The sequence below is a fragment of the Grampus griseus genome (genome assembly GCF_964374135.1).
Source record: "Grampus griseus genome assembly, chromosome: 19".
Classification (NCBI taxonomy): domain Eukaryota; kingdom Metazoa; phylum Chordata; class Mammalia; order Artiodactyla; family Delphinidae; genus Grampus; species Grampus griseus.
In genome coordinates, this window is record NC_139013.1 from 39257281 (window position 1) to 39282400 (window position 25120).

The 25120-nt window shown below is 40.3% G+C and overlaps 1 protein-coding gene across 1 annotated transcript; it reads right to left on the reverse strand.

The window, feature by feature from the left end:
• Positions 1-25093, reverse strand: NAE1 (NEDD8 activating enzyme E1 subunit 1). Its single transcript, XM_082677211.1, has 20 exons — positions 24982-25093; positions 21693-21796; positions 21543-21603; positions 19801-19831; positions 18987-19058; positions 18667-18746; positions 17964-18073; positions 15966-16075; positions 15000-15062; positions 14543-14606; positions 13577-13668; positions 11052-11111; positions 10825-10958; positions 8511-8586; positions 8232-8271; positions 6895-6981; positions 5969-6061; positions 2854-2968; positions 2719-2768; positions 1-185 (listed from the first exon to the last, which is right to left on the reverse strand). The coding sequence occupies exons 1-20, from the start codon at positions 25032-25034 to the stop codon at positions 76-78; spliced, it is 1605 nt and encodes a 534-aa protein (XP_082533337.1). The 5' UTR covers positions 25035-25093; the 3' UTR covers positions 1-75.
• Between the last annotated feature and the right edge of the window lie 27 nt (positions 25094-25120).

Consider the following 25120-nt stretch of genomic DNA (forward strand, 5'->3'; position numbering starts at 1 on the left):
CAGAACTTTACAGACTGGAGCACAACCTGAAGGCAATTACAGTTTCAATCATTAACACACTATAGGATACTTATTCTACAACTGGAAAGTTGCTGAAGTTTGTGACATGCCACTATAAATGTAAGTATTATTAAAAATTACAAATTGTTTGGTGATTACTTTGATAACCTCTTGAGCAGCAGCTCCTGCAAGGAAAAAGGAGAAAAGCAAATCTTTGAAAAAGGTAAATTTCAAGAGTTCTATAAAAATATTCAATTCTGTACAGAAAACCTTTCCTTTCCAAAACCAAAGATGTTTAAAAGCAATCCAAAAGAGACATAACTTACTGAGTCATATCAAAACAAAGGACTACAATTTTTTATAACTATGTTATTAAAGGAAATAAAAATTTTGTTATATACATTCACACCCTGGCATATTATGCCACAGTTTAAAAGAAGTATTTTTAATTATGGTGGTTTAAAAAGACTGGCAAAATATATTAAGCAAGAAAAAGTCAAAACAATAGTATGGATGACTGCACTTTTTTTAAAGGCTAAATATAGGCAGAAAGGATTCTCAAAGGATACCCTTCTGTTGCATTTGAATTTTACCCTGTGCATGTTTTATAATAAAAAGGGGGGGGGCGTTTCCCTGGTGGCGCAGTGGTTGAGAGTCCGCCTGCCGATGCAGGGGACGTGGGTTCGTGCCCCGGTCCGGGAGGATCCTGCATGCTGTGGAGCGGCTGGGCCCGTGAGCCATGGCCGCTGGGCCTGCACGTCCAGAGCCTGTGCTCCGCAACGGGAGAGGCCACAACAGTGAGGCCTGCGTACCGCAAAAAAAAAAAAAAAAAAAAGAGGGGATAAAGGGGCTTCCCTGGTAGTGCAGTGGTTAAGAATCTGCCTGCCTGCCAATGCAGGGGACACGGGTTTGACCCCTGGTCCAGGAAGATCTCACATGCCACGGAGCAACGAAGCCCGTGTGCCACAACTACTGAGCCTGCGCTCCAGAGCGCGTGAGCCACACTCCAGAAGCCCGGGCGCCTAGAGCCCGTGCTCTGCAACAGGAGAAGCCACCACAATGAGAAGCCCGCACACCACAACTAGAGAAAGCCCGCGTGCAGCAACAAAGACCCAATGCAGCCAAAAATAAATAAATAAATATTTTTAAAAAGGGAGGGTAAAGGAATATCTGTAATTTGGAAAGGATCTATATTAGATACCCAGACTGCTATACTCAGTAACAGTCTGAGTATATAGTAACAGTAACAAGTTTTAAAGTTACTATTCAAAACAAAACAACAGAAAAAAAAAAAAAAAACGACCAAGAAAACAATTTTTCATCTTTTATAATCTGAAGCTTCCGCTTTCACATTCACTGATTCAATAAAATTTGAGACTCTACTGTGTACCAGATACTGTCCTAGGCACTAGGGATACAGCAGGGAACAAAAGACAAAAATCCTTATCCTCATGGATCTTACTTTTCAGTAGTGAGGGAGAGAGAATTTACAAATAAGTAAAACGTCAAGTGACTAAGTGCTAAGGAGAAAAAGCAAGGAAGGGGGATATGATGCAAGAGGAGGGACTGTTTTAAATGAATCAGGGATGGCCTCACAGGGAAGATAATATTTTTAAAAAGACCTGAAAGAAATGACTTGTGCAGAATGATTATAGAATGCACATGTTATAGACCGAATGCATGTCCCCCAAAATTCATATGTTAAAGCCTTAACCCCCAATGTTACCATATTTGGAGATGGAGTTGAAGTCTTTGGGAGGTAATTAGGTAATTGAGGTCATGGGGGTGGGGCCCTCATGATGGGATTAGTATACTTATAAGAAGAGACACCAGAGAGCCTCCTCACCTTCCTGCACAAAGAAGAGGTTATGGCACACAGCAAGATTGTGACTGCCTACAAGCCACAAAGAGAGGCCTCACCAGAAACCAACTATGCTGGCCCTGACCTCAAACTTCCAGGCTCCAAGGAGTTTTATTTAAGAGATGGTATTGTTGAGTTGGGTCCTGAAGAACAGGTAGATTTTAGACATGCAGGCAAGAGGGAAACTTAAGGCAAATGGGCCCAGATTGGGGTAAAGATTCAAGGAGCGGGAAATCAAAGGGCATGTCTAGGGGAAAAGCAAGTAACTTGAAAAAACCAAGGCCAGAAAGGCTGGGTAAAACCAGAACACAGAATTTTTTTTTTTTTTTGTGGTACGCGGGCCTCTCACTGTTGTGGCCTCTCCCGTTGCGGAGCACAGGCTCCGGACGCGCAGGCTCAGCGGCCATGGCTCACGGGCCCAGCCGCTCCACGGCATGTGGGATCTTCCCGGAACAGGGCACAAACCCGTGTCCCCTGCATCGGCAGGCGGACTCTCAACCACTGCGCCACCAGGGAAGCCCAACACAGAATGTTTTAAATGTCAAATGAAAGACTCTGGATTTATTTTCCGAGGACTACTGTAGTGTATATGTGTGTACTGCCAGGTGAGAGGGTTAAGTGAGAGACACAATCAGAGCTATGCTTTAGAAAGATTAATTACTCTTCAGGAGTTTAAAATGGACAGCAGTGGGAGAGATGGAAAGCAGGGAGACCAGTTTGGGGGGTACCAAAATAATCTAAACTCAATATTAACATTGTGCTTCACTGACCTCCCTAGTTAAAACAGCTGGGAAAACAAAACTTCATAACTGTACTATATAACAACAGGTGACAGTCTTCTCATCTCTGGAACTCACCCCCTAAGAATGCAGCAATGGTGTGTGGTTCAGCAGCTCCGTATCTGCAACTACAGGAAAGGATGGAGACATGAACATAGATTAGCCTTATGACAGGACAGTATTGTCTCTTGCATTCCCTAAAAAAATACTCACAATTCATGGACATAATCATCTTTCACTATTATGGATAATCCATATTCCTGAAGGAAGCCAGTGAGACAAGACTTCAACTTGCCTATATCTTCTTCAACTTGATAGTTAGATACCCCTAAAATATATATATGCAAATTAATTTTCATTAAAATAAATATGTGACTCAAAATTATTGGCTATCTCCTTTATTTAATCCAGTTTTAGGTATTCTAGTCAAAACATTAAGGTGTAAAACTGAATTAAGAACAAAAATAATGGAAAGTATGAGACAAATATTTGCAGCTATCACAAACCTGTAACAATCAAAGAAACCGTCTAAAATCTATTAAAAATTTGAGTTTGACAAATCTGCTTTGTTCAGTGCTCCTTACCCAGTATCTAGAAGAGTATCTGACACATAGTGGTGCTCAGTAATTATTTGATAGAACTGAATGAATGAGAAAGTAATGTCCTATTTATACCCTTTATAAAACTTATAGCGTTTACTACCCATTTCCAGGAGATTAAATGACATATATAAAACTATAATAATAGATAACACTTACGGAGCATTAATAGATGCTGGACATTGTTCTAAACACCATCTAAAATATTAATTCATTTAATCCTTACAGCAACCCTACGAAGTAGGCACTATTATTATCTTCATTTTACAGATAAGGAAACTGAGGCACAGACAGATTAAGTTATTTGCCCGAGTTACTTAGCTCATAAGTAGCAAAACTGTGATATGAGCCCAGGCAGTTCTTAATGATGAAACTATGATGTCTCCAAAGGTAAGCTATTATTATTATTACTGCTGGAAGGAAAAATGTAATTGCCATAATATCCAGGTATTACTAAAACCCTCTAGTTTATTTTTTAACCCCTCTAGTTTAAAAACTATCATTGGGACTTCCCTGGTGGCGCAGTGGTTAAGAATCCACCTGCCAACGCAGGAGACACGGGTTTGAGCCCTGGTCTGGGAAGATGCCACATGCCGCGGAGCAACGAAGCCCGTGCGCCACAACTACTGAGCCTGCGCTCTAGAGCCTGTGAGCCACAACTACTAAGCCCGCATGCCACAACTACTGAAGCCTGCACACCTAGAGCCCGTGCTCTGCAACAAGAGAAGCCACCACAACGGGAAGCCCGCACACCGCAATGAAGAGTAGCCCCCACTTGCCGCAACTAGAGAAAGCCCGTGTGCAGTAACGAAGACCCAATGCAGCCAAAAATAAAAATTAATTAATAAAAAAAAAACCTATCATCACTCCTCCTCAAAATAGTAGCATCTACCCTTTATTGAGTACTTAAAAAAAGCTAAGCAGTATGTTAAGTGATTTTCATACATCACGTATCTAACCCTTACAATCTTATAGAGTAGTTATTATTATCACCTTTCCATACTGAGAGAACTGAGACTTGGAGGGAAATAGTGACTCACCCAAGATCAAGAGATAATAAGTGATAGATAGAACTTGGATTTGGACCTAGGTTTAACTCCAAAGCCTATGCTCTATGTAATAGCTAATCTCCCATGATGGCTCCCCCATGAACACCTCTTCGTGCCCTTGTGTGGTCCCCCTTCTGCTCTTAATCTAATGTGACCCTGTGAAGCCAACAGAACATGACATAAGTGATGCTGTGACTTCCAAGGCCAAGTCATAAAAAGCCTTGTACCTTCCACCTGGGTCTTTTGGAATGTTAACTCTGGGGAAGGCAGCCACTATGTAAGAAATCTAGGACTCCCATGCTAAAAGGAAGCCCCAAGTAGCCATGTGGAGAGAGAGGCCTGACCAGCACCCGCCCGCTTCCCCCACAGCAGTTCTGGATATCCCAACTAAAGTGCCACACACGTGAGTGAGCATGTCTTCTTGGATGACTCCAGCCCCAGGCGTCATGCAACTCCATGAGATCCCCTTCCCCCAGTGAAAACTGCCTAACCGAGCCCAGCCCATCCACAAAGCAATGAGACAGAAAAATCGACTGTTTTAAACTACTAAATTTGGGGATGGCTGGTTATGCAAGAGATAACCAAAAATACATTCTAAGCAAACAATACAAATAAGCAATACATATTTGGTGTTTATTCCTTTTCCTTTTCTGGTAAGCTTGCTCATTAAGATTATAACTCAGTGGGTATACTACGTCAGTTGGGGCAACAGGTTTTATGACACACCCAGAATGTGCTGCTATGCAATAATCCTGCACAATTAAAATTACAATCTTAATAAAGATACCCTGGGCAACTGAAGACCTTTGAGCATATGCCAATTCCCCAATTACTACATTAACAGATAACAAAAAATAGATACTGAGCAAAGAAACATCTTCAGAGTTCTGAGCTGAGAAATCACAGGCATACTTCTTGTGGTTTTCTCATTCCACTAAATCAAACTCAGTGTGAGTCTTAGAAGTAAACTGTACAAAGTGACAGGAAAAAATTTTATCCTATATGCAATCAACCAACAGTCCCCTGTGTTGAATCAAACACTACTTGCAACTGGTTACACTTAAAAAACAAATGGTATTTCCTCACTGAGATGAACCAGGTGTAAATTGTTTACAGTGTGACTTCAAGCATCACTACTGCAAACACCCCAAGAATCCTTTAAGATTTCATTCTATTTAAGTATTTATTTAAGATTTTATTGGGGACTTCCCTGGTGGCGCAGTGGTTAAGAATCTGCCTACCAATGCAGGGGTCATGGGTTCGAGCCCTGGTCCGGGGAGATCCCACATGCCGCGGAGCAACTAAGCCCATATGCCACAACTACTGAGCCATGTGCCACAACTACTGAAACTTGCATGCCTAGAGCCCGTGCTCTGCAACACAGACAAGCCACTGCAATGAGAAGCCCGCACACCGCAAGAAAAGTAGCCCCCGCTCACTGCAACTAGAGAAAGCCTGTGCGCAGCAACAAAGACCCAACGCAGACAAAAATAAATTAATTAATTTAAAAAAAAAAGATTTTATTGGGAATTCCCTGGTGGTCCAGTGGTTAGGACTTGGAGCTTTCACTGCTGTGGCCTGGGTTCAATCCCTGGTCAGGGAACTAAGATCCCACAAGCCATGCTGTGGGGCCAAAAAACAAGATTTTATTGTATTTGATAATTTGATTGCTATTCTTACCTGGATATCTACCATGTTGTTTATGAAATCTATCAACAGCCCGTAACATTAAGTATAATACTATCTCATTATCTGGATTGTCCATGCTGGAAACTGAAAGGAAAAAAATTTCAGTATAATTTGTGTAATTCATGACATAAAAACAAGGAAGGACTGAATTTACTATATACTCAAGTTTCAGAATACAAGGCAATTCTATCATAAAATTTAAATACTTTGTGACAATAAAATAGAAAATGATAAATAACTATAAAATAAAGGGAGATACGTTACTGAGATAAAACCCAAAGGTCTTATAGACTATTAGCTATGGTCACATAACCTCTACTATGGTGGTAGTATGCTCACTTTAGCTCTTCTACATATCACACAACTTACTCAGTGACCTAAATAGGATTTTATGTATGTATATATTAAGTTTTATATTTGAAATTATGACTTCTTGGATAGGTTTATAGAATAAAATTTAGAGTATAAATATTTACATTATCCTTTATGTTATCACCATACACTCTACTATACATTCTGTTATACACAAAATATTTATATCCTTAGAATTAATTAATAACCTAGCATCAAAAGGTTATTACTGGGGCTTCCCTGGTGGCGCAGTGGTCGAGAGTCTGCCTGCCAATGCAGGGGACACGGGTTCGAGCCTTGGTCTGGGAGGATCCCACATGCCGCAGAGCAACTGGGCCCGTGAGCCACAACTACTGAGCCTGCGTGTCTGGAGCCTGTGCTCCGCAACAAGAGAGGCCGCGACAGTGAGAGGCCCGCGCACCACGATGAAGGCTGGCCCCCCCTCGCCGCAACTAGAGAAAGCCCTCGCACAGAAACGAAGACCCAACACAGCCAAAAATAAATAAATAAATAAATTTTAAAAAGAAAAAAACCTCACTTTAAAAAAAAAAAAGGTTATTACTTACTAATTTCATCCTTGTTAACTGTATGCAAGCCATATTCTTCAGCTAAGGATCGACATCTCACCACTCGAAGAAATGCAGAATTGCTGCCTGAACACAGAAAAGACATTATGGAAGTAAATGGTTAAGATATATGACTATCCCAATTAAGAAGAGGAAATTCTGTGTATCCTCTTCACAGACATGGAAGTATGAAGAAAAGGTTCTAATAGTTAGCAGAGATGGCACCAGAACACAAGTTATCTTAAATTCATGTCCTTGGCATTACAACCAGTTCAGCACTGACTACACAGGTGATGGCACTTCTCTGAGCCTCAGTTTTCACTTGTGAAGTGGAGATATACTGTTTACCTTTGAGCTGTTCTGTGGATCAAAAGTGTAACTGTGTACAGTACGTACCAAGCAGAATGCCTGATAGGGCTCAATGAATAGTAGTTTTTATCATTATTATGGACAAGCAGTACTGAAGGAGAGTGTTATACATACTGTGCTCTGAGAATATGTAAGGCTTTAAAAAAAAAAAAAAAAACTTTGTATTATGGAAATTTTCAAACATATTCCAATAGAGACCAGAATAATAAACTCTCAAATACCCAACACATCCAGCTTTTAATCTGGTATCATATAATCTAGTAGCACAAACACTAATGCATAAACACGGTGTAAGATTAGTAATGGAACAAAACATTGAAACTAAGCCTAAACAAACATGTTGAAGAGTCTTAAAATGAATAATTTGGATAAATAATTTTAAGGATGGGTAACACAAAATGTAGACTTTTGCAGAAACTAGGGGTCATAGCTACAGGGAAAAATCCTCAGATGGCATGTAAAATAGATTTTATTACTCTTAAACTAACTCTTAAATTCTCTGGGCCTACTCAGGAGTTATCAAGAAGACCCCGGGAGCCTAGCCACTCTGAAACTAGATGGCAAAATTCTTAATTCTATCACAGTCATTTAACACTGATCGAAGTTAGTATTTAAACCCATACTGTCAATGTACATGTGACTCAAGACTTCACACCCAAAGTCTTCAGATAAAACTTTCCCAAGTTATTTAAAATGAGTAAGCTGAAAATAACTGTGTTACTGATAATTTTCAATTAATTGATCTTCATGTCTTTTTAGCATTAGATAAATATGCTCTACCTCTGACCAGTCTTAGAATACCCTCTCCATTTATTATGAGAAAAAAAAACCTTACCCAATAATTACCTATGTCAATACCACTGAGACCATGGAAAATTTTTAATTTCAACCATTTAAAATTGCTGGGAACATTTCCCATGGCACATTTTTATCAAACAAAATAAGGAAATTAAGTCAAGGTGACTTACAGAGTAATTTTAATTCTTTCTCTGAAATGGACTCTGGTGCCTGTAAAGAGATAAATGCAGATTTTGCTCCAGTATAAAAGCAGATTAACAGAGGGTGCAGCACAAAGCCCATCACTATGACAGGCCTTTTCATTAGCAGGTAAGTGAGGACACCTCTAAAGAAGCTTTGAGGCAGTGCCACACCTTCTCTCTAAGCCTTTTCTGGCTGGAGTTACATGATGCAATCAGTCCTATATGGAGCTGTACTGTCCATCAAAGGCAGTGTGCCCGGCAGCTTACCTGGCCTATAGACTGAAGCAATTTGGCAACGTGATTACCCACAGCAGCAGCATCTTTCTTTGCTTTTTCACGGTAACTGGAAAAGAACAACAAAAAGCTACTATTAACGAATATTTAAATTACCAAATTTGGGGACTTCCCTGGTGGCGCAGTGGTTAAGAATCTGCCTGCCAGTGCAGGGGACACGGGTTCGAGCCCTGGGCCGGGAAGATCCCACATGCCGCGGAGCAACTAAGCCCATGTGCCACAACTACTGAGCCTGAGCTCTAGAGCCCATGAGCCACAACTACTGAGCCCACGTGCCACAACTACTGAAGCCCGCGTGCCTAGAGCCCATGCTCCGCAACAAGAGAAGCCACGGCAATGAGAAAACCGTGCACCGCAACAAAGAGTAGCCCCCACTCGGCACAACTGGAGAAAGCCCATGCGCAGCAACAAAGACCCAACGCAGCCAAATATAAATAAATAAATAAATAATTACAAATTTAAATCTCACCATGAATCAAACAAAAAATGTCTTTCCCTTTCATGAAAAAATACTGATCTGAAAACACATCAAATGTGACAATGCCATGGAAATTCTACCAGCACCTGTTAGTGGTTGGTGATGGATTCTTGGACTGCACTAATAACCTAGGCTCCCTCAATACTAACTTAAAAACTGCCCTTCTAGAGAGATCCATGATCCATGCTTCTCTGACAGAGGACCTAACAAAATATGTTGCAAAAGAACACAATCTCCTTGAAGTCAAGTCCAAGGAAAGTTAAATACTTCTAAACTGTCCATCTACAAATTCATGTAAAACTTTTAAGTCTATTTACATTTTCACCCTCTAGAGATGATCAGTGTTAAGCTGACTACCTCTGATATGAGGTCATAATTCTTTTGTCCTCAACTGACTTTTCCCAAGTTTTAGGTAGTTGAACTTATAGGCTAGGGCAATAAAGATGTGTAGGAGAATGACTGAGATGAAGCGTACAATCTGTCTAGGGAAGAGAGACCTTCTCTGTGTGTCATTATCTGGCCCCTGAAGAAACAAGGCCAGTGGCCCTGGATTCATCAGCACCATGCCCAAAGTACACAAGGGTAATATCCATTGAGACCTGTCCTTATGACAAGCTACCTGGGTTCAGGCTAGTGATACCTGGATAGCAGATGTCTATCTATAGTCATGAACTCTTTAAATTATAAAAATTAATGACAAAAAATTCATCAAAACTAAAGACTTCAAAGTTTTAAATTACAGATAAAAGAGAGTATAGGGCCATGGTTAAGAGTATAGAGGTGAGTTGCATAGATTCAAATCTTGGTTTTGCCATTTCCCAGTTGTCAGACCCTGAAAAAATTACCTCTACTATGTCTTAGTTTTCTCACCTGTAAAACTGGGACAATAATAGTATCTCTCTCATAGGGCTATTGTGAATACTAAATTAGTTAATACATAGAACAGCTGACAGCACAGAGTTAAGTGCTCAAATGTTAGGTTTTATCTTGAAATATGAAAAACAAAATCTGACCCTTCAGGGGGTATATGGGAACTCTATACTTTCTGCCCAATTTTGCTGTGAACTTAAAACTATTCTTAAAATTAAAATATGGGCTTCCCTGGTGGCGCAGTGGTTGAGAGTCTGCCTGCCGATGCAGGGGACACGGGTTCGTGCCCCGGTCTGGGAAGATCCCACATGCCGTGGAGCGGCTGGGCCCGTGAGCCATGGCCGCTGGGCCTGCGCGTCCGGAGCCTGTGCTCCGCAACGGGAGAGGCCACAACAGTGAGAAGCCCATGTACCGCCAAAAAAAAAAAAATATATATATATATATTTTAAAAATCTGCCCCCTAAATTTTTTAGCTTATTTTTATAAATTTATTTATTTATTTTTGGCTGCATTGGGTCTTCGTTGTTGCACATGGGCTTTCTCTAGCTGTGGCGAGCGGGGGCTACTCTGTCGCGGTGTGCAGGCTTCTCATTGCAGTGGCTTCTCTTGTTGTGGAGCACGGGCTCTAGGCGTGCAGGCTTCCATAGCTGTGGTTCTTAGGCTCTAGAGCACAGGCTCAGTAGTTGTGGCGCACGGGCTTAGTTACTCCGCGGCATGTGGAATCTTCCCGGACCAGGGATAGAACCTGTGTCCCCGCATTGGCAGGGGGATTCTTAACCACTCCACCCCTAGGGAAGTCTCTTAGATTATTTTTAAAGTGATAAGATTATAACAGGTTTCCATTTGATTTCTGATTTCTGGTAGACTGATAAAATATGTTCATCTCTAATATAAACAGATTGATTTTTCTACTACACAGTTTGAAAACAGGTGACTTACACATTTTGCAGTTTTATGTATTTGCCTGAATCTGCAATCATATCAGGAATTGTGCCTCGAACAGGTAAATTTCCTTGACCCTCTTTGGCCACAAATTCCTTTAAGGCACGAGCTAAAATCCAAAATGTCGGAGTCTAAAAGAAGCAAAAAAAATTAATATTAAGTGACATCTGAATTTGACCCAAAGGTTAAGGTGTCATTATTTTTACTTTTTTTGTTATTGTTACCTGTTTGGTGATATTTATGCAGCGATCATCATTAAATATATCTTCAATACTGCTTGGGATCTAACAAAGGAACAGGAAACATTTACTTATAATAAGAATTAATATAAGTTCACTTTTATTTTCACTGCCCACTTTAACTTCCACTGCAATTTTCCAAACAAGTTCAAATACAAACTTAGACTTTTATTCAGAATCACCACCAGATGGATTTATTGGCGAAAGAGCGAATGGAAGAAAGTCCCCTCCTGCCCACTGCTGTTAGCATTAAAGACTGACCTATTCTCTTACATCATAAATAGAGTAAAGAAGGAGCCTAAGTAAATCTTTTTATAGTCATATTTGAAGACAGAACAAAGATAACAGACATTAATACCAAGCTAGATTTGTAGTCCTTCATGTTTTTCCATCTTGTCAAAAATCTGAAACCCTTACACCCTAATTAGTGACTGCTGAAAGAGACAACCACTCTGACAGAAATAAGGTAGTTAAATTAAGGACGTTTAATGCTAGCAAGAACATCATACATTAATAAAAACTATAGATTTCTTAGGCTTTGATTCTACTGTTGTGTGGAAAATAGAACTTTCTTACTGGTAATTCCTAACTGCTCTCTCTGCTTCCACTCCCAGTCCCCTACAGTCTTTTGACCTCACAAGAGCCAGAATAAGTTTTTTAGAAATATAAATCAGGTCACTCCATTCCCCTGCTCAAAACACTTTAGTGGCCTGCAGTGCCTTTATGATCAGGCCCTTTCTGCCTCTCCGAACTTAAATCCCTCCCACCTCTTTCCCCTTTGTTTACTTCATTCCAATCACAGTGGCTTTCATACTGATCCTTGAACAAATGCCAAGCATCATCCCACTTCTGGGCCTTTGCACATGTGCTTCCTTGGCCTGAAAAGTTCTTCCTCCAGACCTCTGCATGACACTTCACTTAGGCTTCTGCTTAAACACATCTCTTTGAGAGTCTCCCTGGCCCCTCCTGATCCCAGACCTCCTCTCCATCATACTCTACCCCTTTGTTCTACTCTAATTTTGTTCACAGCACCTGGTACATTTGTCTGTTTGCTTAGTTCACTGTCCCCCAACCATGAGAACCTTGTTTTTTTTAATTGGGGTAAATTTTACATTCAGCAAAATGTACAAATTTTTTTTGTTTTGGGTTTTTTTTTTTTTTTTTTGTGGTACGCGGGCCTCTCACTGTTTTTTTGTATTTTTGTTGTGTCCATTATAACTTCTTTTTCATTTCTAATTTTATTGATTTGAGTCCTCCCTTTTTTCCTTGATGAGTCTGGCTAAAGTTTTATCAATTTTGTTTATCTTTTCAAAGAACCAGCTTTTAGTTTTTTTTGTTTCTGTTTTTGTTTTTGTTTTTTGCGGTACACGGGCCTCTCACTGTTGTGGCCTCTCCCGTTGCGGAGCACAGGCTCCGGATGCGCAGGCTCAGCGGCCATGGCTTACGGGCCTAGCTGATCCACGGCATGTGGGATCTTCCTGGACCGGGACACGAACCCATGTCCCCTGCATTGGCAGGCGGACTCTCAACCACTGCGTCACCAGGGAAGCCCCAAATGTACAAATCTTAAATGTAAAATTCAATGATTTTTGATAACTATACACATACTTCTAACCATCACCCCAACTGAGACACAGAAAATTTTCATTACCCCAGAAAAATGTGTGATTCACAGAGCACACGCTTTTAATCACTCAGCAACACTACCTCATTGTCTCCAAAAAGTATGTAATGACACCTTGAGTGCTTTCCTAACTTGAAAGGTAGCATTTTTTCCTGTTTTAAATTATAAGAAAATTCTGGGAACTCCCTGGTGGTCCAGTGGTTAGGATTCCACACTGCTAACTGTTAGGCCCTCACTGCTGAGGGCCCAGGTTCAATCCCTGTCAGGGAACTAAGATCCCACAATCTGTGTGGTGCAGCCAAAAAAAAGATTAAAAAAAAAAAAAAAAGGATTAAAAAAATTATAAGAAAATTCTAACTTATACTACCAGTTGTATTATTCCAAAGTTCCCCAAAAAACTCACTGGCCAGAATTCAAAAACAAAACAACAACAAAACAAAGGGCATCTAAACTAGGTTATCCTCCAAGTAATTTTTAAGGTATACAATGTCATTAAGAACATCTTCCAATATATCCAAATAATTACTGTCAAAAGTAAAGCAGGGTAAGATTTAACTTTTCAGGCAACACTATTTTGGACCAGCAAAATACCACCTTCATTATATAATTCCTACCCCAAAACACTTATTATTCACAAATCATGTACTTCAAACAATTAATTTATATAAATCACTGTATCAAATTATATGCTGAAGCACTGAGATCCATTTTAACAAGGACAATACAGAATCTTATTAAAAGAATATTCAAGCTGTATTATAGATATTAACTTCTAACCAACTCTACAGTTTGAGAAATATTAAATTAAAATTAAAATCAACTATTTCACGTATGAGGACTTCAGAAAACACCTTTCATTTGTGAATACCTCATCAGCTCTTAATACCTGAGTTGTATTTAGTGCTGTGTTCACATTTTTAATAGCTTCTTCAAAATTCTCTTCATCTTCCGGAGCCCCATTTTCATTCTTTAGAATTCCTATTAAAATAGAAATTGATTAGCAAACAACAGCCCTTTTCTTTTCACTCTTTCTCTCCCCCCAGCATTATGGAGATAACCTTGTCAGATTCTGAAGGGAGGACTGGATACTGAACCTTAAGAAGAAATATGGCTAATCACTAGTCATTCTTTTTTTTTTTTTTTGCGGTACGCGGGCATCTCACTGTTGTGGCCTCTCCCGTTGTAGAGCACAGGCTCCCAACGCGCAGGCTCAGCGGCCATGGCTCACGGGCCCAGCCGCACCGTGGCATGTGGGATCTTCCCAGACCGGGGCACGAACCCGTGTCCCCTGCATCGGCAGGCGGACTCTCAACCACTGCGCCACCAGGGAAGCCCACTGGTCATTCTTAAAACTACACAAGGAGTGGCTCCTTAACCTCCCGAGGAAAATAAAATAAAAGCCCATGATGGGGGCTTCCCTGGTGGCACAGTGGTTAAGAATCCGCCTGCCAATGCAGCGGACACCAGTTCAAGCCCTGGTTCAGGAAGATCCCACAGGCCGCGAAGCAACTAAGCCCGTGCGCCAAAACTACTGAGCCTGCACTCTAGAGCCCACGAGCCACAACTACTGAAGCCCGCACGCCTAGAGCCCGCGCGCCTAGAGCCCGTGCTCCTCAACAAGAGAAGCCACCGCAATGAGAAGCCCGTGCACCGAACCGAAGAGTAGCCCCCGCTCACCGCAAGAAAGCCCATGTGCAGCAACGAAGAACCAATGCAGCCAAAAATAAACAAATTAAAAAAAAAAATCTCATGATGGCATCATCTGACAAAGGTGTTGACAGAAATTCAATAAACATTAGCTTCAAGCAATATGCTTTTCAAACTTTATACATTTAATCACATCCCATATTACCTTGTCTAATCAAATCTCTGAAGTCTTCTTTTTCTTTATACGTTTTAGGTATTCGTCCATTTGTCTAAATTGGGTTAAAAAAAATTTTAATCTAGTAAAAACTCAAAATATGGAAACTGAAAGTCCAGTTTCCCCCTATCCACATGAGATTTCATCAGCAAATCTATACCTTGGTGAAATCAGCTGACTTGATAGAAAACAGAAACTGTGGGCCATTTCTCTACATTCATTCCCCACTGCCAGTTTCAGAATGACATTTGTTCAAATTTCATTTTGTTAATAAAAATGTCAGTATCAAAAGAGAAACTGCTAGATTTAAACTAGCAGTTTAAATCAGCTGCCCTATAACCACATGAGGAAAAAAAATCAATGTCCCACCCCCTCCAATGAAATTCTTTATAATAAACTGAAAAAATACAGTCATATATGGAATTTCTTTTTTCAAGAAAGGACATACTTCACTATACCACTGTGCTAAATATTTAGCTATGATCACAATCCATGGAGTGTGGCTATGGTCCTAAAAATAAAAGAATCAAAGGAAATATCAGTATTAGTTAACATTAATTAGTTAACATTTATTTTTCACTATACCATATCATTTTCAACAAATTCAACAATATTTATTAAATTCAATTATTCAACAATGTTTACATCTCTCAGTATATGTGGAATAATGAATGAAGGAAAATGAACTGGGTTAACAAAAACTGCTTTACAAAGATTTTGAAGGCAGTGTCCAATTTAATTCTAATAAGGCAGGTATATACTATGATTGTCCCCATTCTACCATTAAGAAAACTGTCTCAGGGACTGCCACCCAAAAATAAAGCTCAAGTATCCTGATTTCAGATACCAATCCTAGACTAAGGAAAAGGGATCCTTTCTGTGTTTTCTGATGAACCAAATACCTGCATTTAATTAATGGGTAGTCAGGGGGAAAAAAATATGTGTGTGTGTGTGTGTGTGTGCCTTAAATTACATGGCCTGTTATAAATATCATTATTTCTATAATGAAATATGCAGTTGCCTTGGTAATTCTCAAACACTAAAAATAAGTTTTAAGAGGAGTCAATTTCAACAAACACCACCCCAAATTCAAACTGTTTTAAAAAGGACATCTATTTGTTTAGGAAAGAGCCATGAAGAGGGCTTCTGGGATATGTTAATGTCCAATTTCTTGATCTGGGTGTTGATTACACATATGTTCAGTTAATGTACTTTTCTTCAATAAAAAAGTTTTTAAATTTTGGGGAAAGATAGATTTATTCAAAACAAATTAGGTACAATGTTGTTACTATGTGACCTGGATGACAGAACTATGGAGGTTTATAGTATTTCCTCACTTTGTAATTCAAAAACCTTAGGTTAAAAACAAAGTTTTAAGTATACCTATAAATGGAAGGTCACACACACTACCAACCTTTTTTTCCATATGATCCAAATCATAAGACTGAAAATGTTCTCTCAGTTCAGGAAATGGCTTATCCAGTCGTAGATCCTCTAATGCATTATCTGGATGAGATTCTATTACTGTGAAACAAATAATCCCAAAAGATAAACTTACTTCTTTAGCAATACTGCTGGCAGTACATACATTATAGGAACTTAGGAAATCTGTAATTTTTTGTGTGTGTGTGTGCTACGCGGGCCTCTCACTGTTGTGGCCTCTCCCGTTGTGGAGCACAGGCTCTGGACGCGCAGGCTCAGCGGCCATGGCTCACAGGCCCAGCCGCTCCGCGGCATGTGGGATCTTCCCGGACCGGGGCACGAACCCGTGTCCCCTGCATCGGCAGGTGGACTCTCAACCACTGCGCCACCAGGGAAGCCCGGAAATCTGTAATTTTTAAATGGGCATAGGGCCTACAGGTTTTTCTCATTGTTTTGTTCATTATTGAGTTAAATTTACATATACATATAAATTTGTATTTTACTAAATGCACAAATTTTAAGTGAACTATAGTTTTTTTTTTTTTGGACTATAGTTTTAATAAAAGTAAAACCAAGATTCCTTTAGTGAAGAATTTTCTTATTACAATTGGAAAAGATCAAAATAGGTAAAATTTGCGCTCCGATAGCACCCAACAACCTACCCTTCCTCCGCCTGTGGTCTTCAACAGACAGCATCACCATCCACCTAGACCTCTTCCCTAGAAATGTGATGGTCTTCCCTGACTTCGAGCTTCCTTGGCCCAGTATCAGTCCCTCCCCACATCCTGATGTCACTTCATACACAGCTCTCCACATAGGGGAGCGTGGGAAAGTGTGTAGTTTCAGTGAGTGTTTAGAGCTGGGCTCCATTCTGTCACTTGCTAGCTGTGTGACCTTAGGCAAATAGCTTAATCTCTCTATGCCTCAGCATCCTTATCTGTAAAAAGCAGATAAAACAGTATCAGCCTTACAAGGATGTTGGAAAGATTAAATGAAATAATCCACATAAAGGCAGGCACACAGCTAGCAATGTTAACCTTCATTACCATCTACCCCCTCTTCCCTATCCTTATAACATCTGCCCTCAGTCAGGGGCTCTCTCTCTGTCTCTCTCTTTCTCTCACCTAGACCACTGAAAATCTCCTAAAAGCAACCCTTGTCTCCAATCTTTACCCCTTCAAATCCATTCATTCTCCACCGGGTTTCAGAGTGACCGGTTTAAAACAAAATGTTTGCCTTGTCACTTTCCTACTTACAACTCCTAAATGACCCAGCACCACTGCCAAAAACTTATCCTCAAAAGCCACTCCTTAGCTGCCCAGGCAGATACCACTTTTCAGTGATGCTACCAATGCCAATGACTGTCATTACACTAGCAGAGTACCTGGCTCAGAGCAATGCAGGAGTACTGAACGAAAACTTTATATGATGATTTAAGATTAAAATTTTCTAAATAAAGGGACTTGAACTGATGCAAGCCTGCCTATGGATGAGTTCAGTCTCCTATAAACACTGTTTCCTTGGAACAGTAGTTAGGTAAATGCCTTGCTTGCTGTGTGCAATTACACCTGAACTGGGGAAGCCTAATGCCTGTATGAGAATGGAATAGAATACTGGTGGGGGAAAAGGTGGCATATCCTTTCTGTGTCAGTGTAACCCACATACCTTGGCTCTTACCTGTGCCAGACATACATGCCCTATGTAGGTTAGGAGGCAAAAAAAGCTAGGTATTTGCATAGCTGCTGGGCCTCCTTATAAGATGAAGCAGCTGCACCTGTTGTATCTCCTGCTTTGTATCCTTCTATAATGCTAAGTAAAGGAAATACAAAGATTAAAGCCTACTGATTCTGACTGCCACTTTGAACGTGTAACCAGAGTTGAGCTGCTACAAATTTACTCTGTGATTTAAAATTGACTTTCTAAATTGTCAAGTTCCTAAAATTATAGCTAAAGCAACCAATAGGAAGCCCCATATGTGCAACAATTTTACCTGGATGTTCTTTTATAATGATCCTCATATAACCAACTAGTCCATATGTCCTACAGATCAAAAGAGGGATTTGGGAACTCCAGAGGACATCTGCTAAACGTAGTAATGTACTGTAAAAGAAGGCACAAAAGATAAGAACATAAGCAAATGGAAACATGCCAAATGTGAAAATGCTTTAAAATAAAGCAACTTTCTTACTAAATAATAAATGCAAAGGTATATCTATTGAATTTACATAAACAGCATATTTACATAAACATATGCTGAAAAGCAAGAAATTCCACAAGGTTGCAGTCTCAAAGAAAGTATAGACTAGAGAGATATGAAAACCTAGTCCTTTGTATTAGGGAGAATGCTACTGAAAGACATCTCCTAAACATTTCCATAATAAAGAAGAAAATATTTATAAAACCTTTGTATACAGCGCCAAGCACTCCCTATAATTAATTCTAACTAGTTTTTTTTTTCACTAAAAAAATAACCAATGTTCAATTTAACTGTTCTAAATATATTTCTTTTAAAGTTTCACATCTCAGTATTTTTCTCTTCCCTATCTTTTTAGTGCTGGAGATCTATACGCACTTCTAATTAAAGATTTCTATGGAGTTTAAGAATTGTAAGGACCACAAACTCTGCAGTGAAAACAAAACCATGCAAATCTAATAAGAGATTAAAATAAAAACAAATTAACTTAAAAATTTACCTTTCAGGAAGCTGAGTTGCAACCACAATGGTAAACCTACAGAAAAATGAAGGATCATTGTCTAGAAGGTTTTCTGGACTCTAAATAGGACAGGGGAAAGAAAATCCAACAATTTGACAATCATATTAAAGATGACAGAAACAGTTAAGCTACTTGAGAACAAGTGAGGTAAATGCTAGACTCCAATGTTAAAATAATTCAACTCTCAACATAAATATACAAAGATTCAAAATTCTAAATTCCTAGGGCTCTGAATTACTAAAAAATTAAATTTCTGACCAGAAATAATAATGTGTATATATATACATATATATATATACCTCTTCCACAAAATTCCCAGAGACATCGTTATTTAATTCTTGTAAGAATTCCATGGCGGCTTGAGCTCGGTTCTTTTTAAAAACAAAACATTTTACTTGAATTAGAAAAAAATTTGGTTAAAATTAACCCCTTAATTTACAGATCAGGCAAAAACACTGTAAAACAACCCAAATTCCATGCACAGATATGACAACTCTGCTTTACATATTGCGTTTAAACTGGGACTAAACCAGAGTATTACTTAAAACAGAGCTTAACCATCATTATTCAGAATTCTTAAATGCTTACATGACTTGCACTCTACTTTTCTGATTAGGCAAATGACCAGAAAACCCTGGGGAGCAGGTAGGGAGATTCTGAGTCAAGTTGAGACTTACTCTAACCTCCCACATTTACAGTCCTGCACATGAGAGGTCAGTCATTAAAGAAACAGTCATTTCTATTCAGAATACTACACTAAGTTGACCCATATGGTTTTGTAAGATTTTTAATATGAAATACAAAACTAAGACACATTCTGACTAACTCTTGGTAAAAAAAAATCTTCTTAACCAAAATACTCCAACCTCTGAACATTAACATCATTGAATATTTAACTTTAATACAGGATAATAAAAACACGAATAGTACTTCTAAGTTCTTAAACTACCAAGCATATAAAGATTTACGAGATCAGAAAAAAAATGAGATAATTAGCTTTTTTCTCAGAGGAATAGTAAGCTCTTTTAAAGTAAAGCCTTTCAAACAATCGAAACACAGTGGCATCACTAGATGTTCAAATACAACTATATTCTATAACAAACTGATTTTTACCTTGCCAATACTGCTTCTCTGAAGGAAAAAACTAAAACAGAATAAAAACAAATTTAATGGCTTCTCTGACTATAAAGGAAAGGTTATTTGTAATACCAGGTGCATTTCATTCACAGTTTAAAACAAACTATATTTTAATTTCAGACTGTAACAGCCTTCCTGGAGGAAGAAAGCTGGATGAAACTTGTAACCAAAGACAGGCTAATAAATCAATGTTACCCAAAGTATGTACCACAGAACATGAATTTCACAAAATGCTCTGAGAAAAGGGTTCCCGGGCTTTAAAAAGTTTGGGAAACAACATATGTTACATTCTCTCTTGGAAATTCATAATATATGTAATACGCATGATGTTGAAGTCTTACACTAAAGAAATGTTTAGTTTCATTTGACCCATTTCCCAAACTCATTTGACCATGGAATCCATTTGCCCATTTAACAGCTACTGACCACACTTGGGAAATGCTGCATTGAATAGTCTGCTTTTGCAGGTAACTATAACAGATTTATTCAGGCTTCCTCCCACACATACCCTTGTTGTGCCCCAAGGTCCAGATCTGAGTCTGCTGATCAGAGTCAGGGTACCCTTGGAGCACAAGCTCAGCAGCTCCACAAGAGAAAGAAACCTCATTCTGTTCTAACCAACCAAGCAAGCAAAGATAAAAGAACTTTTTCTTTATAGATACCAATAAAAGGGTGTTGTGGTAGTGAAACTTGTATTACCACCCAGAGAAAAGATAACAAAGCTCAATGTGAACCAAATTCTGATTTCCCTTCTATTTACTCATTGTTGTTGTTTACTGACAAATATAATGAGAGACCCCAGACTCCAAGTCCCTGAAAAGGCAAGCATGAAATCCAAATTGGGGAATGCTCTGAAAGCCTAAATATGATCATCTTTAAAGAATGATATGCAGGCCATCTTTAAAACAGCATTTTTAGGGCTTCCCTGGTGGCGCAGTGGTTAAGAATCCACCTGCCAATGCAGGGGACACGGGTTTGAGCCCTGGCCCGGGAAGATCCCACATGCCGCAGAGCAACTAAGCCCGTGCACCACAACTGGTGAGCCTGCGCTCTAGAGCCCGCGTGCTGCAACTAGTGAAGCCCACGCACCTAGAGCCCGTGCTGCGCAACCAGAGAAGCCACCGCAATGAGAAGCCTGCACACCGCAACAAAGAGTAATGCCTGCTCGCCGCAACTAGAGAAAACCTGTGCACAGTAACGAAGACCCAATACAGCCAAAAAAATAAAATAAATTAAATAAATAAATTTATTAAAAAAAAAATGAACAGCATTTTTACAGACAGTGTAGTGTAGAAAGAGATATACCTGGACTAAGATTAGAAGACACCACAAACAAAAGGTAGCTTTTACTATCTTATAATCCGAAAATACAATTATTGTTAATTATATACTAACATCTAGGAATCAATATAAGGACTCAGGAAGGATCCAGATTTCACAAATAAAGTAATAATGACTACCCTTTTTCATTAATAACAACAATAAAGACAGTAATGATGGGTATCTTTTACTAAAGGCCTATTTGCCAGACACTGTGCTAGCACTTTACCTATATTAACTCACTTCATCCTTGCCATGATCCTAAGCATAGGGACTATTTCCACCTGGAAGTTAAGTCACCCTGATTGAGGAGTTGAAGCTGGAATTCAGGCCTTGCTCTCCCATGACAAGGCACTGCCTTCCCTAACATGCAGGTATTTGAAAAGAATAGAACATACTTATTTCCAGCATCTTCTCCGCTGACCTGATTTCCATCAATAATCGTAAATGAACCAATACCTGGGAGACAAAACAAGAGTCAGTCAAGAATATATATTTCTAGCTCAAAACCTTAAAGAAGTAAATTTACAACAACAAAAGTATAATACCTGGTAGCACCAAGTTTTTAAGAATTTCAGTTCCTGTAGCTGTTGCATTTATTAGGCAAACATGAGCAGATTCTAAAGCCTCTTGCCCATGATCACCCCACAACCTACAAAAGAACACACAAATTTAACGTTTTCAAAGCTTTCATGAAAACACAACTTTATTTGAATCATGATCTTTGATCTTTAAAGTGTTCTCGTATAGAATAACTGATGTGACAACCACGGCAAATATGCGAGACAGGAACAGCAGGAGGTGTTACGGGGATTATATAGCTGACTAACCTGAGACCCAAACAGGTTGATGCCTGGCATGGTTAAAGGGGGGGTTAAATCAGAACTAAAAATTTGGTCTTCCAGCTCCTAGTCCATTATTCTTTTCAAGCCAGATAACTTACAGAACAGAAAGTCTTTGTAGTCATTAACATTAGAGAAGAACCTTAGATTTATTTATTATTATTATTCTTGTTTTTGGCCGTGTCATGCGGCATGTGGGCCATGTGGGCCATGTGGGATCTTGGTTCTCCTCCCAGGGATTGAACCTGCGCCCCCTGCAGTGGAAGTGTGGAATCTTAACCACTGGACCGCCAGGAAAGTCCCGAGAAGTACCTTAGATTTAAAACCTATTATTCTCTATTTCATTTCTCCTTAAGTTATAGGGATCCAGAATATTTAAGATCTTGACATAGGACTTATCACCATGACGTCTGCCAAGAGTGAGAAAAGATTTACCAAGAAAGTTGAATTATCATCTGAAAAGCCTTCACACTGACTTCAATAAGAGTGCTTTAAAATGTAATTCCCAATGAACATTCTAATAGCATGATTAATAAATGCATATATTAAAAAACAGAAAGATGTAATAAGGATTAGAAATATATGTTATAACCTGAAATATATGTTATATCCTGTCACACCAGCATATCATCAACATGGCAAGGTACATGATCAAATAAGCATCATGACAGCTGATCCAACCTGGTTACCTTCGCCCAGAAAGCCTATTAACTAATGTATCTTTTCTTGTCAGTATAGGAACTAGTATGGGGGAGCCCAAGTCATTAGAAAAGTTTCATAGCCTGGAGGACTGATAGACTTTAAGGTGCTTTCCCTGTCACCTGATCTAAAGCAGATTCCCTCTTTTTATGTAGCCCATATGTCTTCCAGAGCATATCACAACTGTAACTGCCTCATTTGGGGTTTTTTTCTTTAATTAATTTATTTTATTTATTTATTTTTGGCTGTGCTTGGTCTTCGTGGCCGTGCCTGGGCTTTCTCTAGTTGCAGTAGCTGGGGCTACTCTTCGTTGCGGTGCGGTGCCTTCTCTTGCTGCGGAGCACGGGCTCTAGGCGCGCAGGCTTCGGTAGTTGTGGCTCGTGGGCTCCAGAGCGCAGGCTCAATAGTTGTGGCGCACGGGCTTAGTTACTCCGCAGCATGTGGGATCTTCCCAGACCAGGGATCGAACCCGTGTCCCCTGCATTGGCAGGCAGATTCTTAACCACTGCGCCACCAGGGAAGCCCTCATTTGGTGTTTTATTTGCTGAACACCCATCTCTCCATTCCACTCTAAGCTCCGTAAGGGTCCAGACCACTCCCACTGTTCACCACTGGAACCCCAATGCCCGATACAGTGCTCTGCCCAGGATAAGTGATCACTGAATAACTGTCAAATGCATGGAGGAATAGCCTAGAAGAACCAGACAGACTGGAAATGTCTGTTTTTTCTGTGAAAGTAGGGCATACAGAAGACACCTGACATATTTGGTTGATGGATACCCGGGTAGTTGGAAAGTAAGCCTAAAAGAATACTGGTGCATCTCTAGGTAATATATTTCAAGAAACGGCCCAAACAAGAAATCAATCCTCTCTATTCTCTTGCTGGCCTAAGGAAAGCAGGGCCTGCTGACTGCTAGCTGGCTCAACAGCTTTGCTGCTTTGCTTGTAACCGCTTCCCTCTGACACTTCAAAGCCAATAAACAGTTCTCACGGTGAAAGGTAAAGTTTGGTCCTTAAATGGACTGGACTCAGCAAAAATGCTTTTTTGTCACAGTTACTTAGTAATCTAAAATACCTTCTCAGCTCTGTCATGTATGGTTACATCTGCATTCAAAACACAAGGATCTCCAAGAATTTACAAGAGAACACAAGTTGGTTACAAGGGCTCTGCCACCTTGCTTCTTTCCCCAGAAGCTCAGGAGCAGATAGTACCAGCTCTGAAAAAGCCAGAAGGACCTGAGTTTACATCTTGGTTCAAATACATGGGAAACTGGGCAGGTTACAGAACTTCTCTAAGACTCAGTTTCCCCATCTATAAAGCAGAGAGAGTATCTACCTTCAAGGCTGGTCTCCGAATTGAGTGCATAAAGCCCCTAACACAGCACTAAGCTATAGGTACAAATGGGTTCCAGTCCTTAGGGACACACTGTAACTTCTGGCTTGGGGGCTCCAGAAAGGAAGCGGGCCAAACATCTGTGTTACTTCTGCTGCCTTAACACACAGAAGATGATCAATAAATAAGGAATGGGGAGTGTTAGGAGAAAAGGCATGGGAGAGGAAGTAGTCAAGAACCAGCCCGATGGCTTAGACCTGCAGTGTCCATTAAGGTAGCCATTAGCCACATGTGGCTAATGAATAAGGCTAGTCCAAACTGAGATGTGCTATAAGTGTAAAGCGCTGGATTTCAAGGACAGAATGGAAAAAAATGTTAAATATCTCGAATAACTTTTTATACTGATTATGCATTAAAATGGTAATAATTTGGATATATTGGGTTAAATAAAATAAAATGCATTATTAAAATTATTTTCACCTGTTTATTTTTCCTTTCTTAATGTGGCTACCAAAAAATATATATAACTACACAGGTGGTTTACATGAGACTAGCATTATATTTCTAGTGGACAGCTCCGGCTTAGAACAATACCTAAGACTCGGTGCTGCTCTCTGCGGCCGGGATGGGGTATTCCCGATCCCCTCATTCTGCAAAACGAGAAGCCTGAGCACAGGGAGGTGGAACTGGCAGCTGCCCCGGTGACCCGGCTGACGCTGGGACGGTGCACCTCGACCTGCACACAGCGTGGCGAGCGGGCGGGCGCGCCCCTCGGGGAAGGCGAGTCCCGGCCCTCGAGAAGCACCGCCGGCCCCAGGCCGGAACCCTGAGCGCCGGCTGCACGGCCCGGCCCAGCCCGGTGGGAGGCCTGAGGGAGGCCCAACCACGCCGCCCGCCCGCTTAGCCCCGGCCCGGACGCAGAGGAACCCGCTGGCTCGCCCGACTCGGTGAGCCCTGGCTCACCTCAGCTGCCGGTCGTACTTCTGCTCCTTAAGCAGCTTTCCCGGCTGCGCCATGGCCGCGCCCGCCGCGCGGAGAACCGCCGGGCCACTGCCGAGAACAGCCACCACCTCCACGAGCGCGCAGGCGCACTAAGCCCCCT

Bases quoted from the DNA above. Each gene is read 5' to 3' on its own strand.
- NAE1 (XM_082677211.1), bottom strand. From the start codon at position 25,034: ATGGCGCAGCCGGGAAAGCTGCTTAAGGAGCAGAAGTACGACCGGCAG. The intron at 11,112-13,576 runs GTATTAAGAGCT...TTCCTTTGTTAG, and splicing joins CAGCACTAAATACAACTCAG to ATCCCAAGCAGTATTGAAGA. The intron at 8,587-10,824 runs GTAAGTCACCTG...GTTCTTTTCCAG, and splicing joins TACATAAAACTGCAAAATGT to TTACCGTGAAAAAGCAAAGA.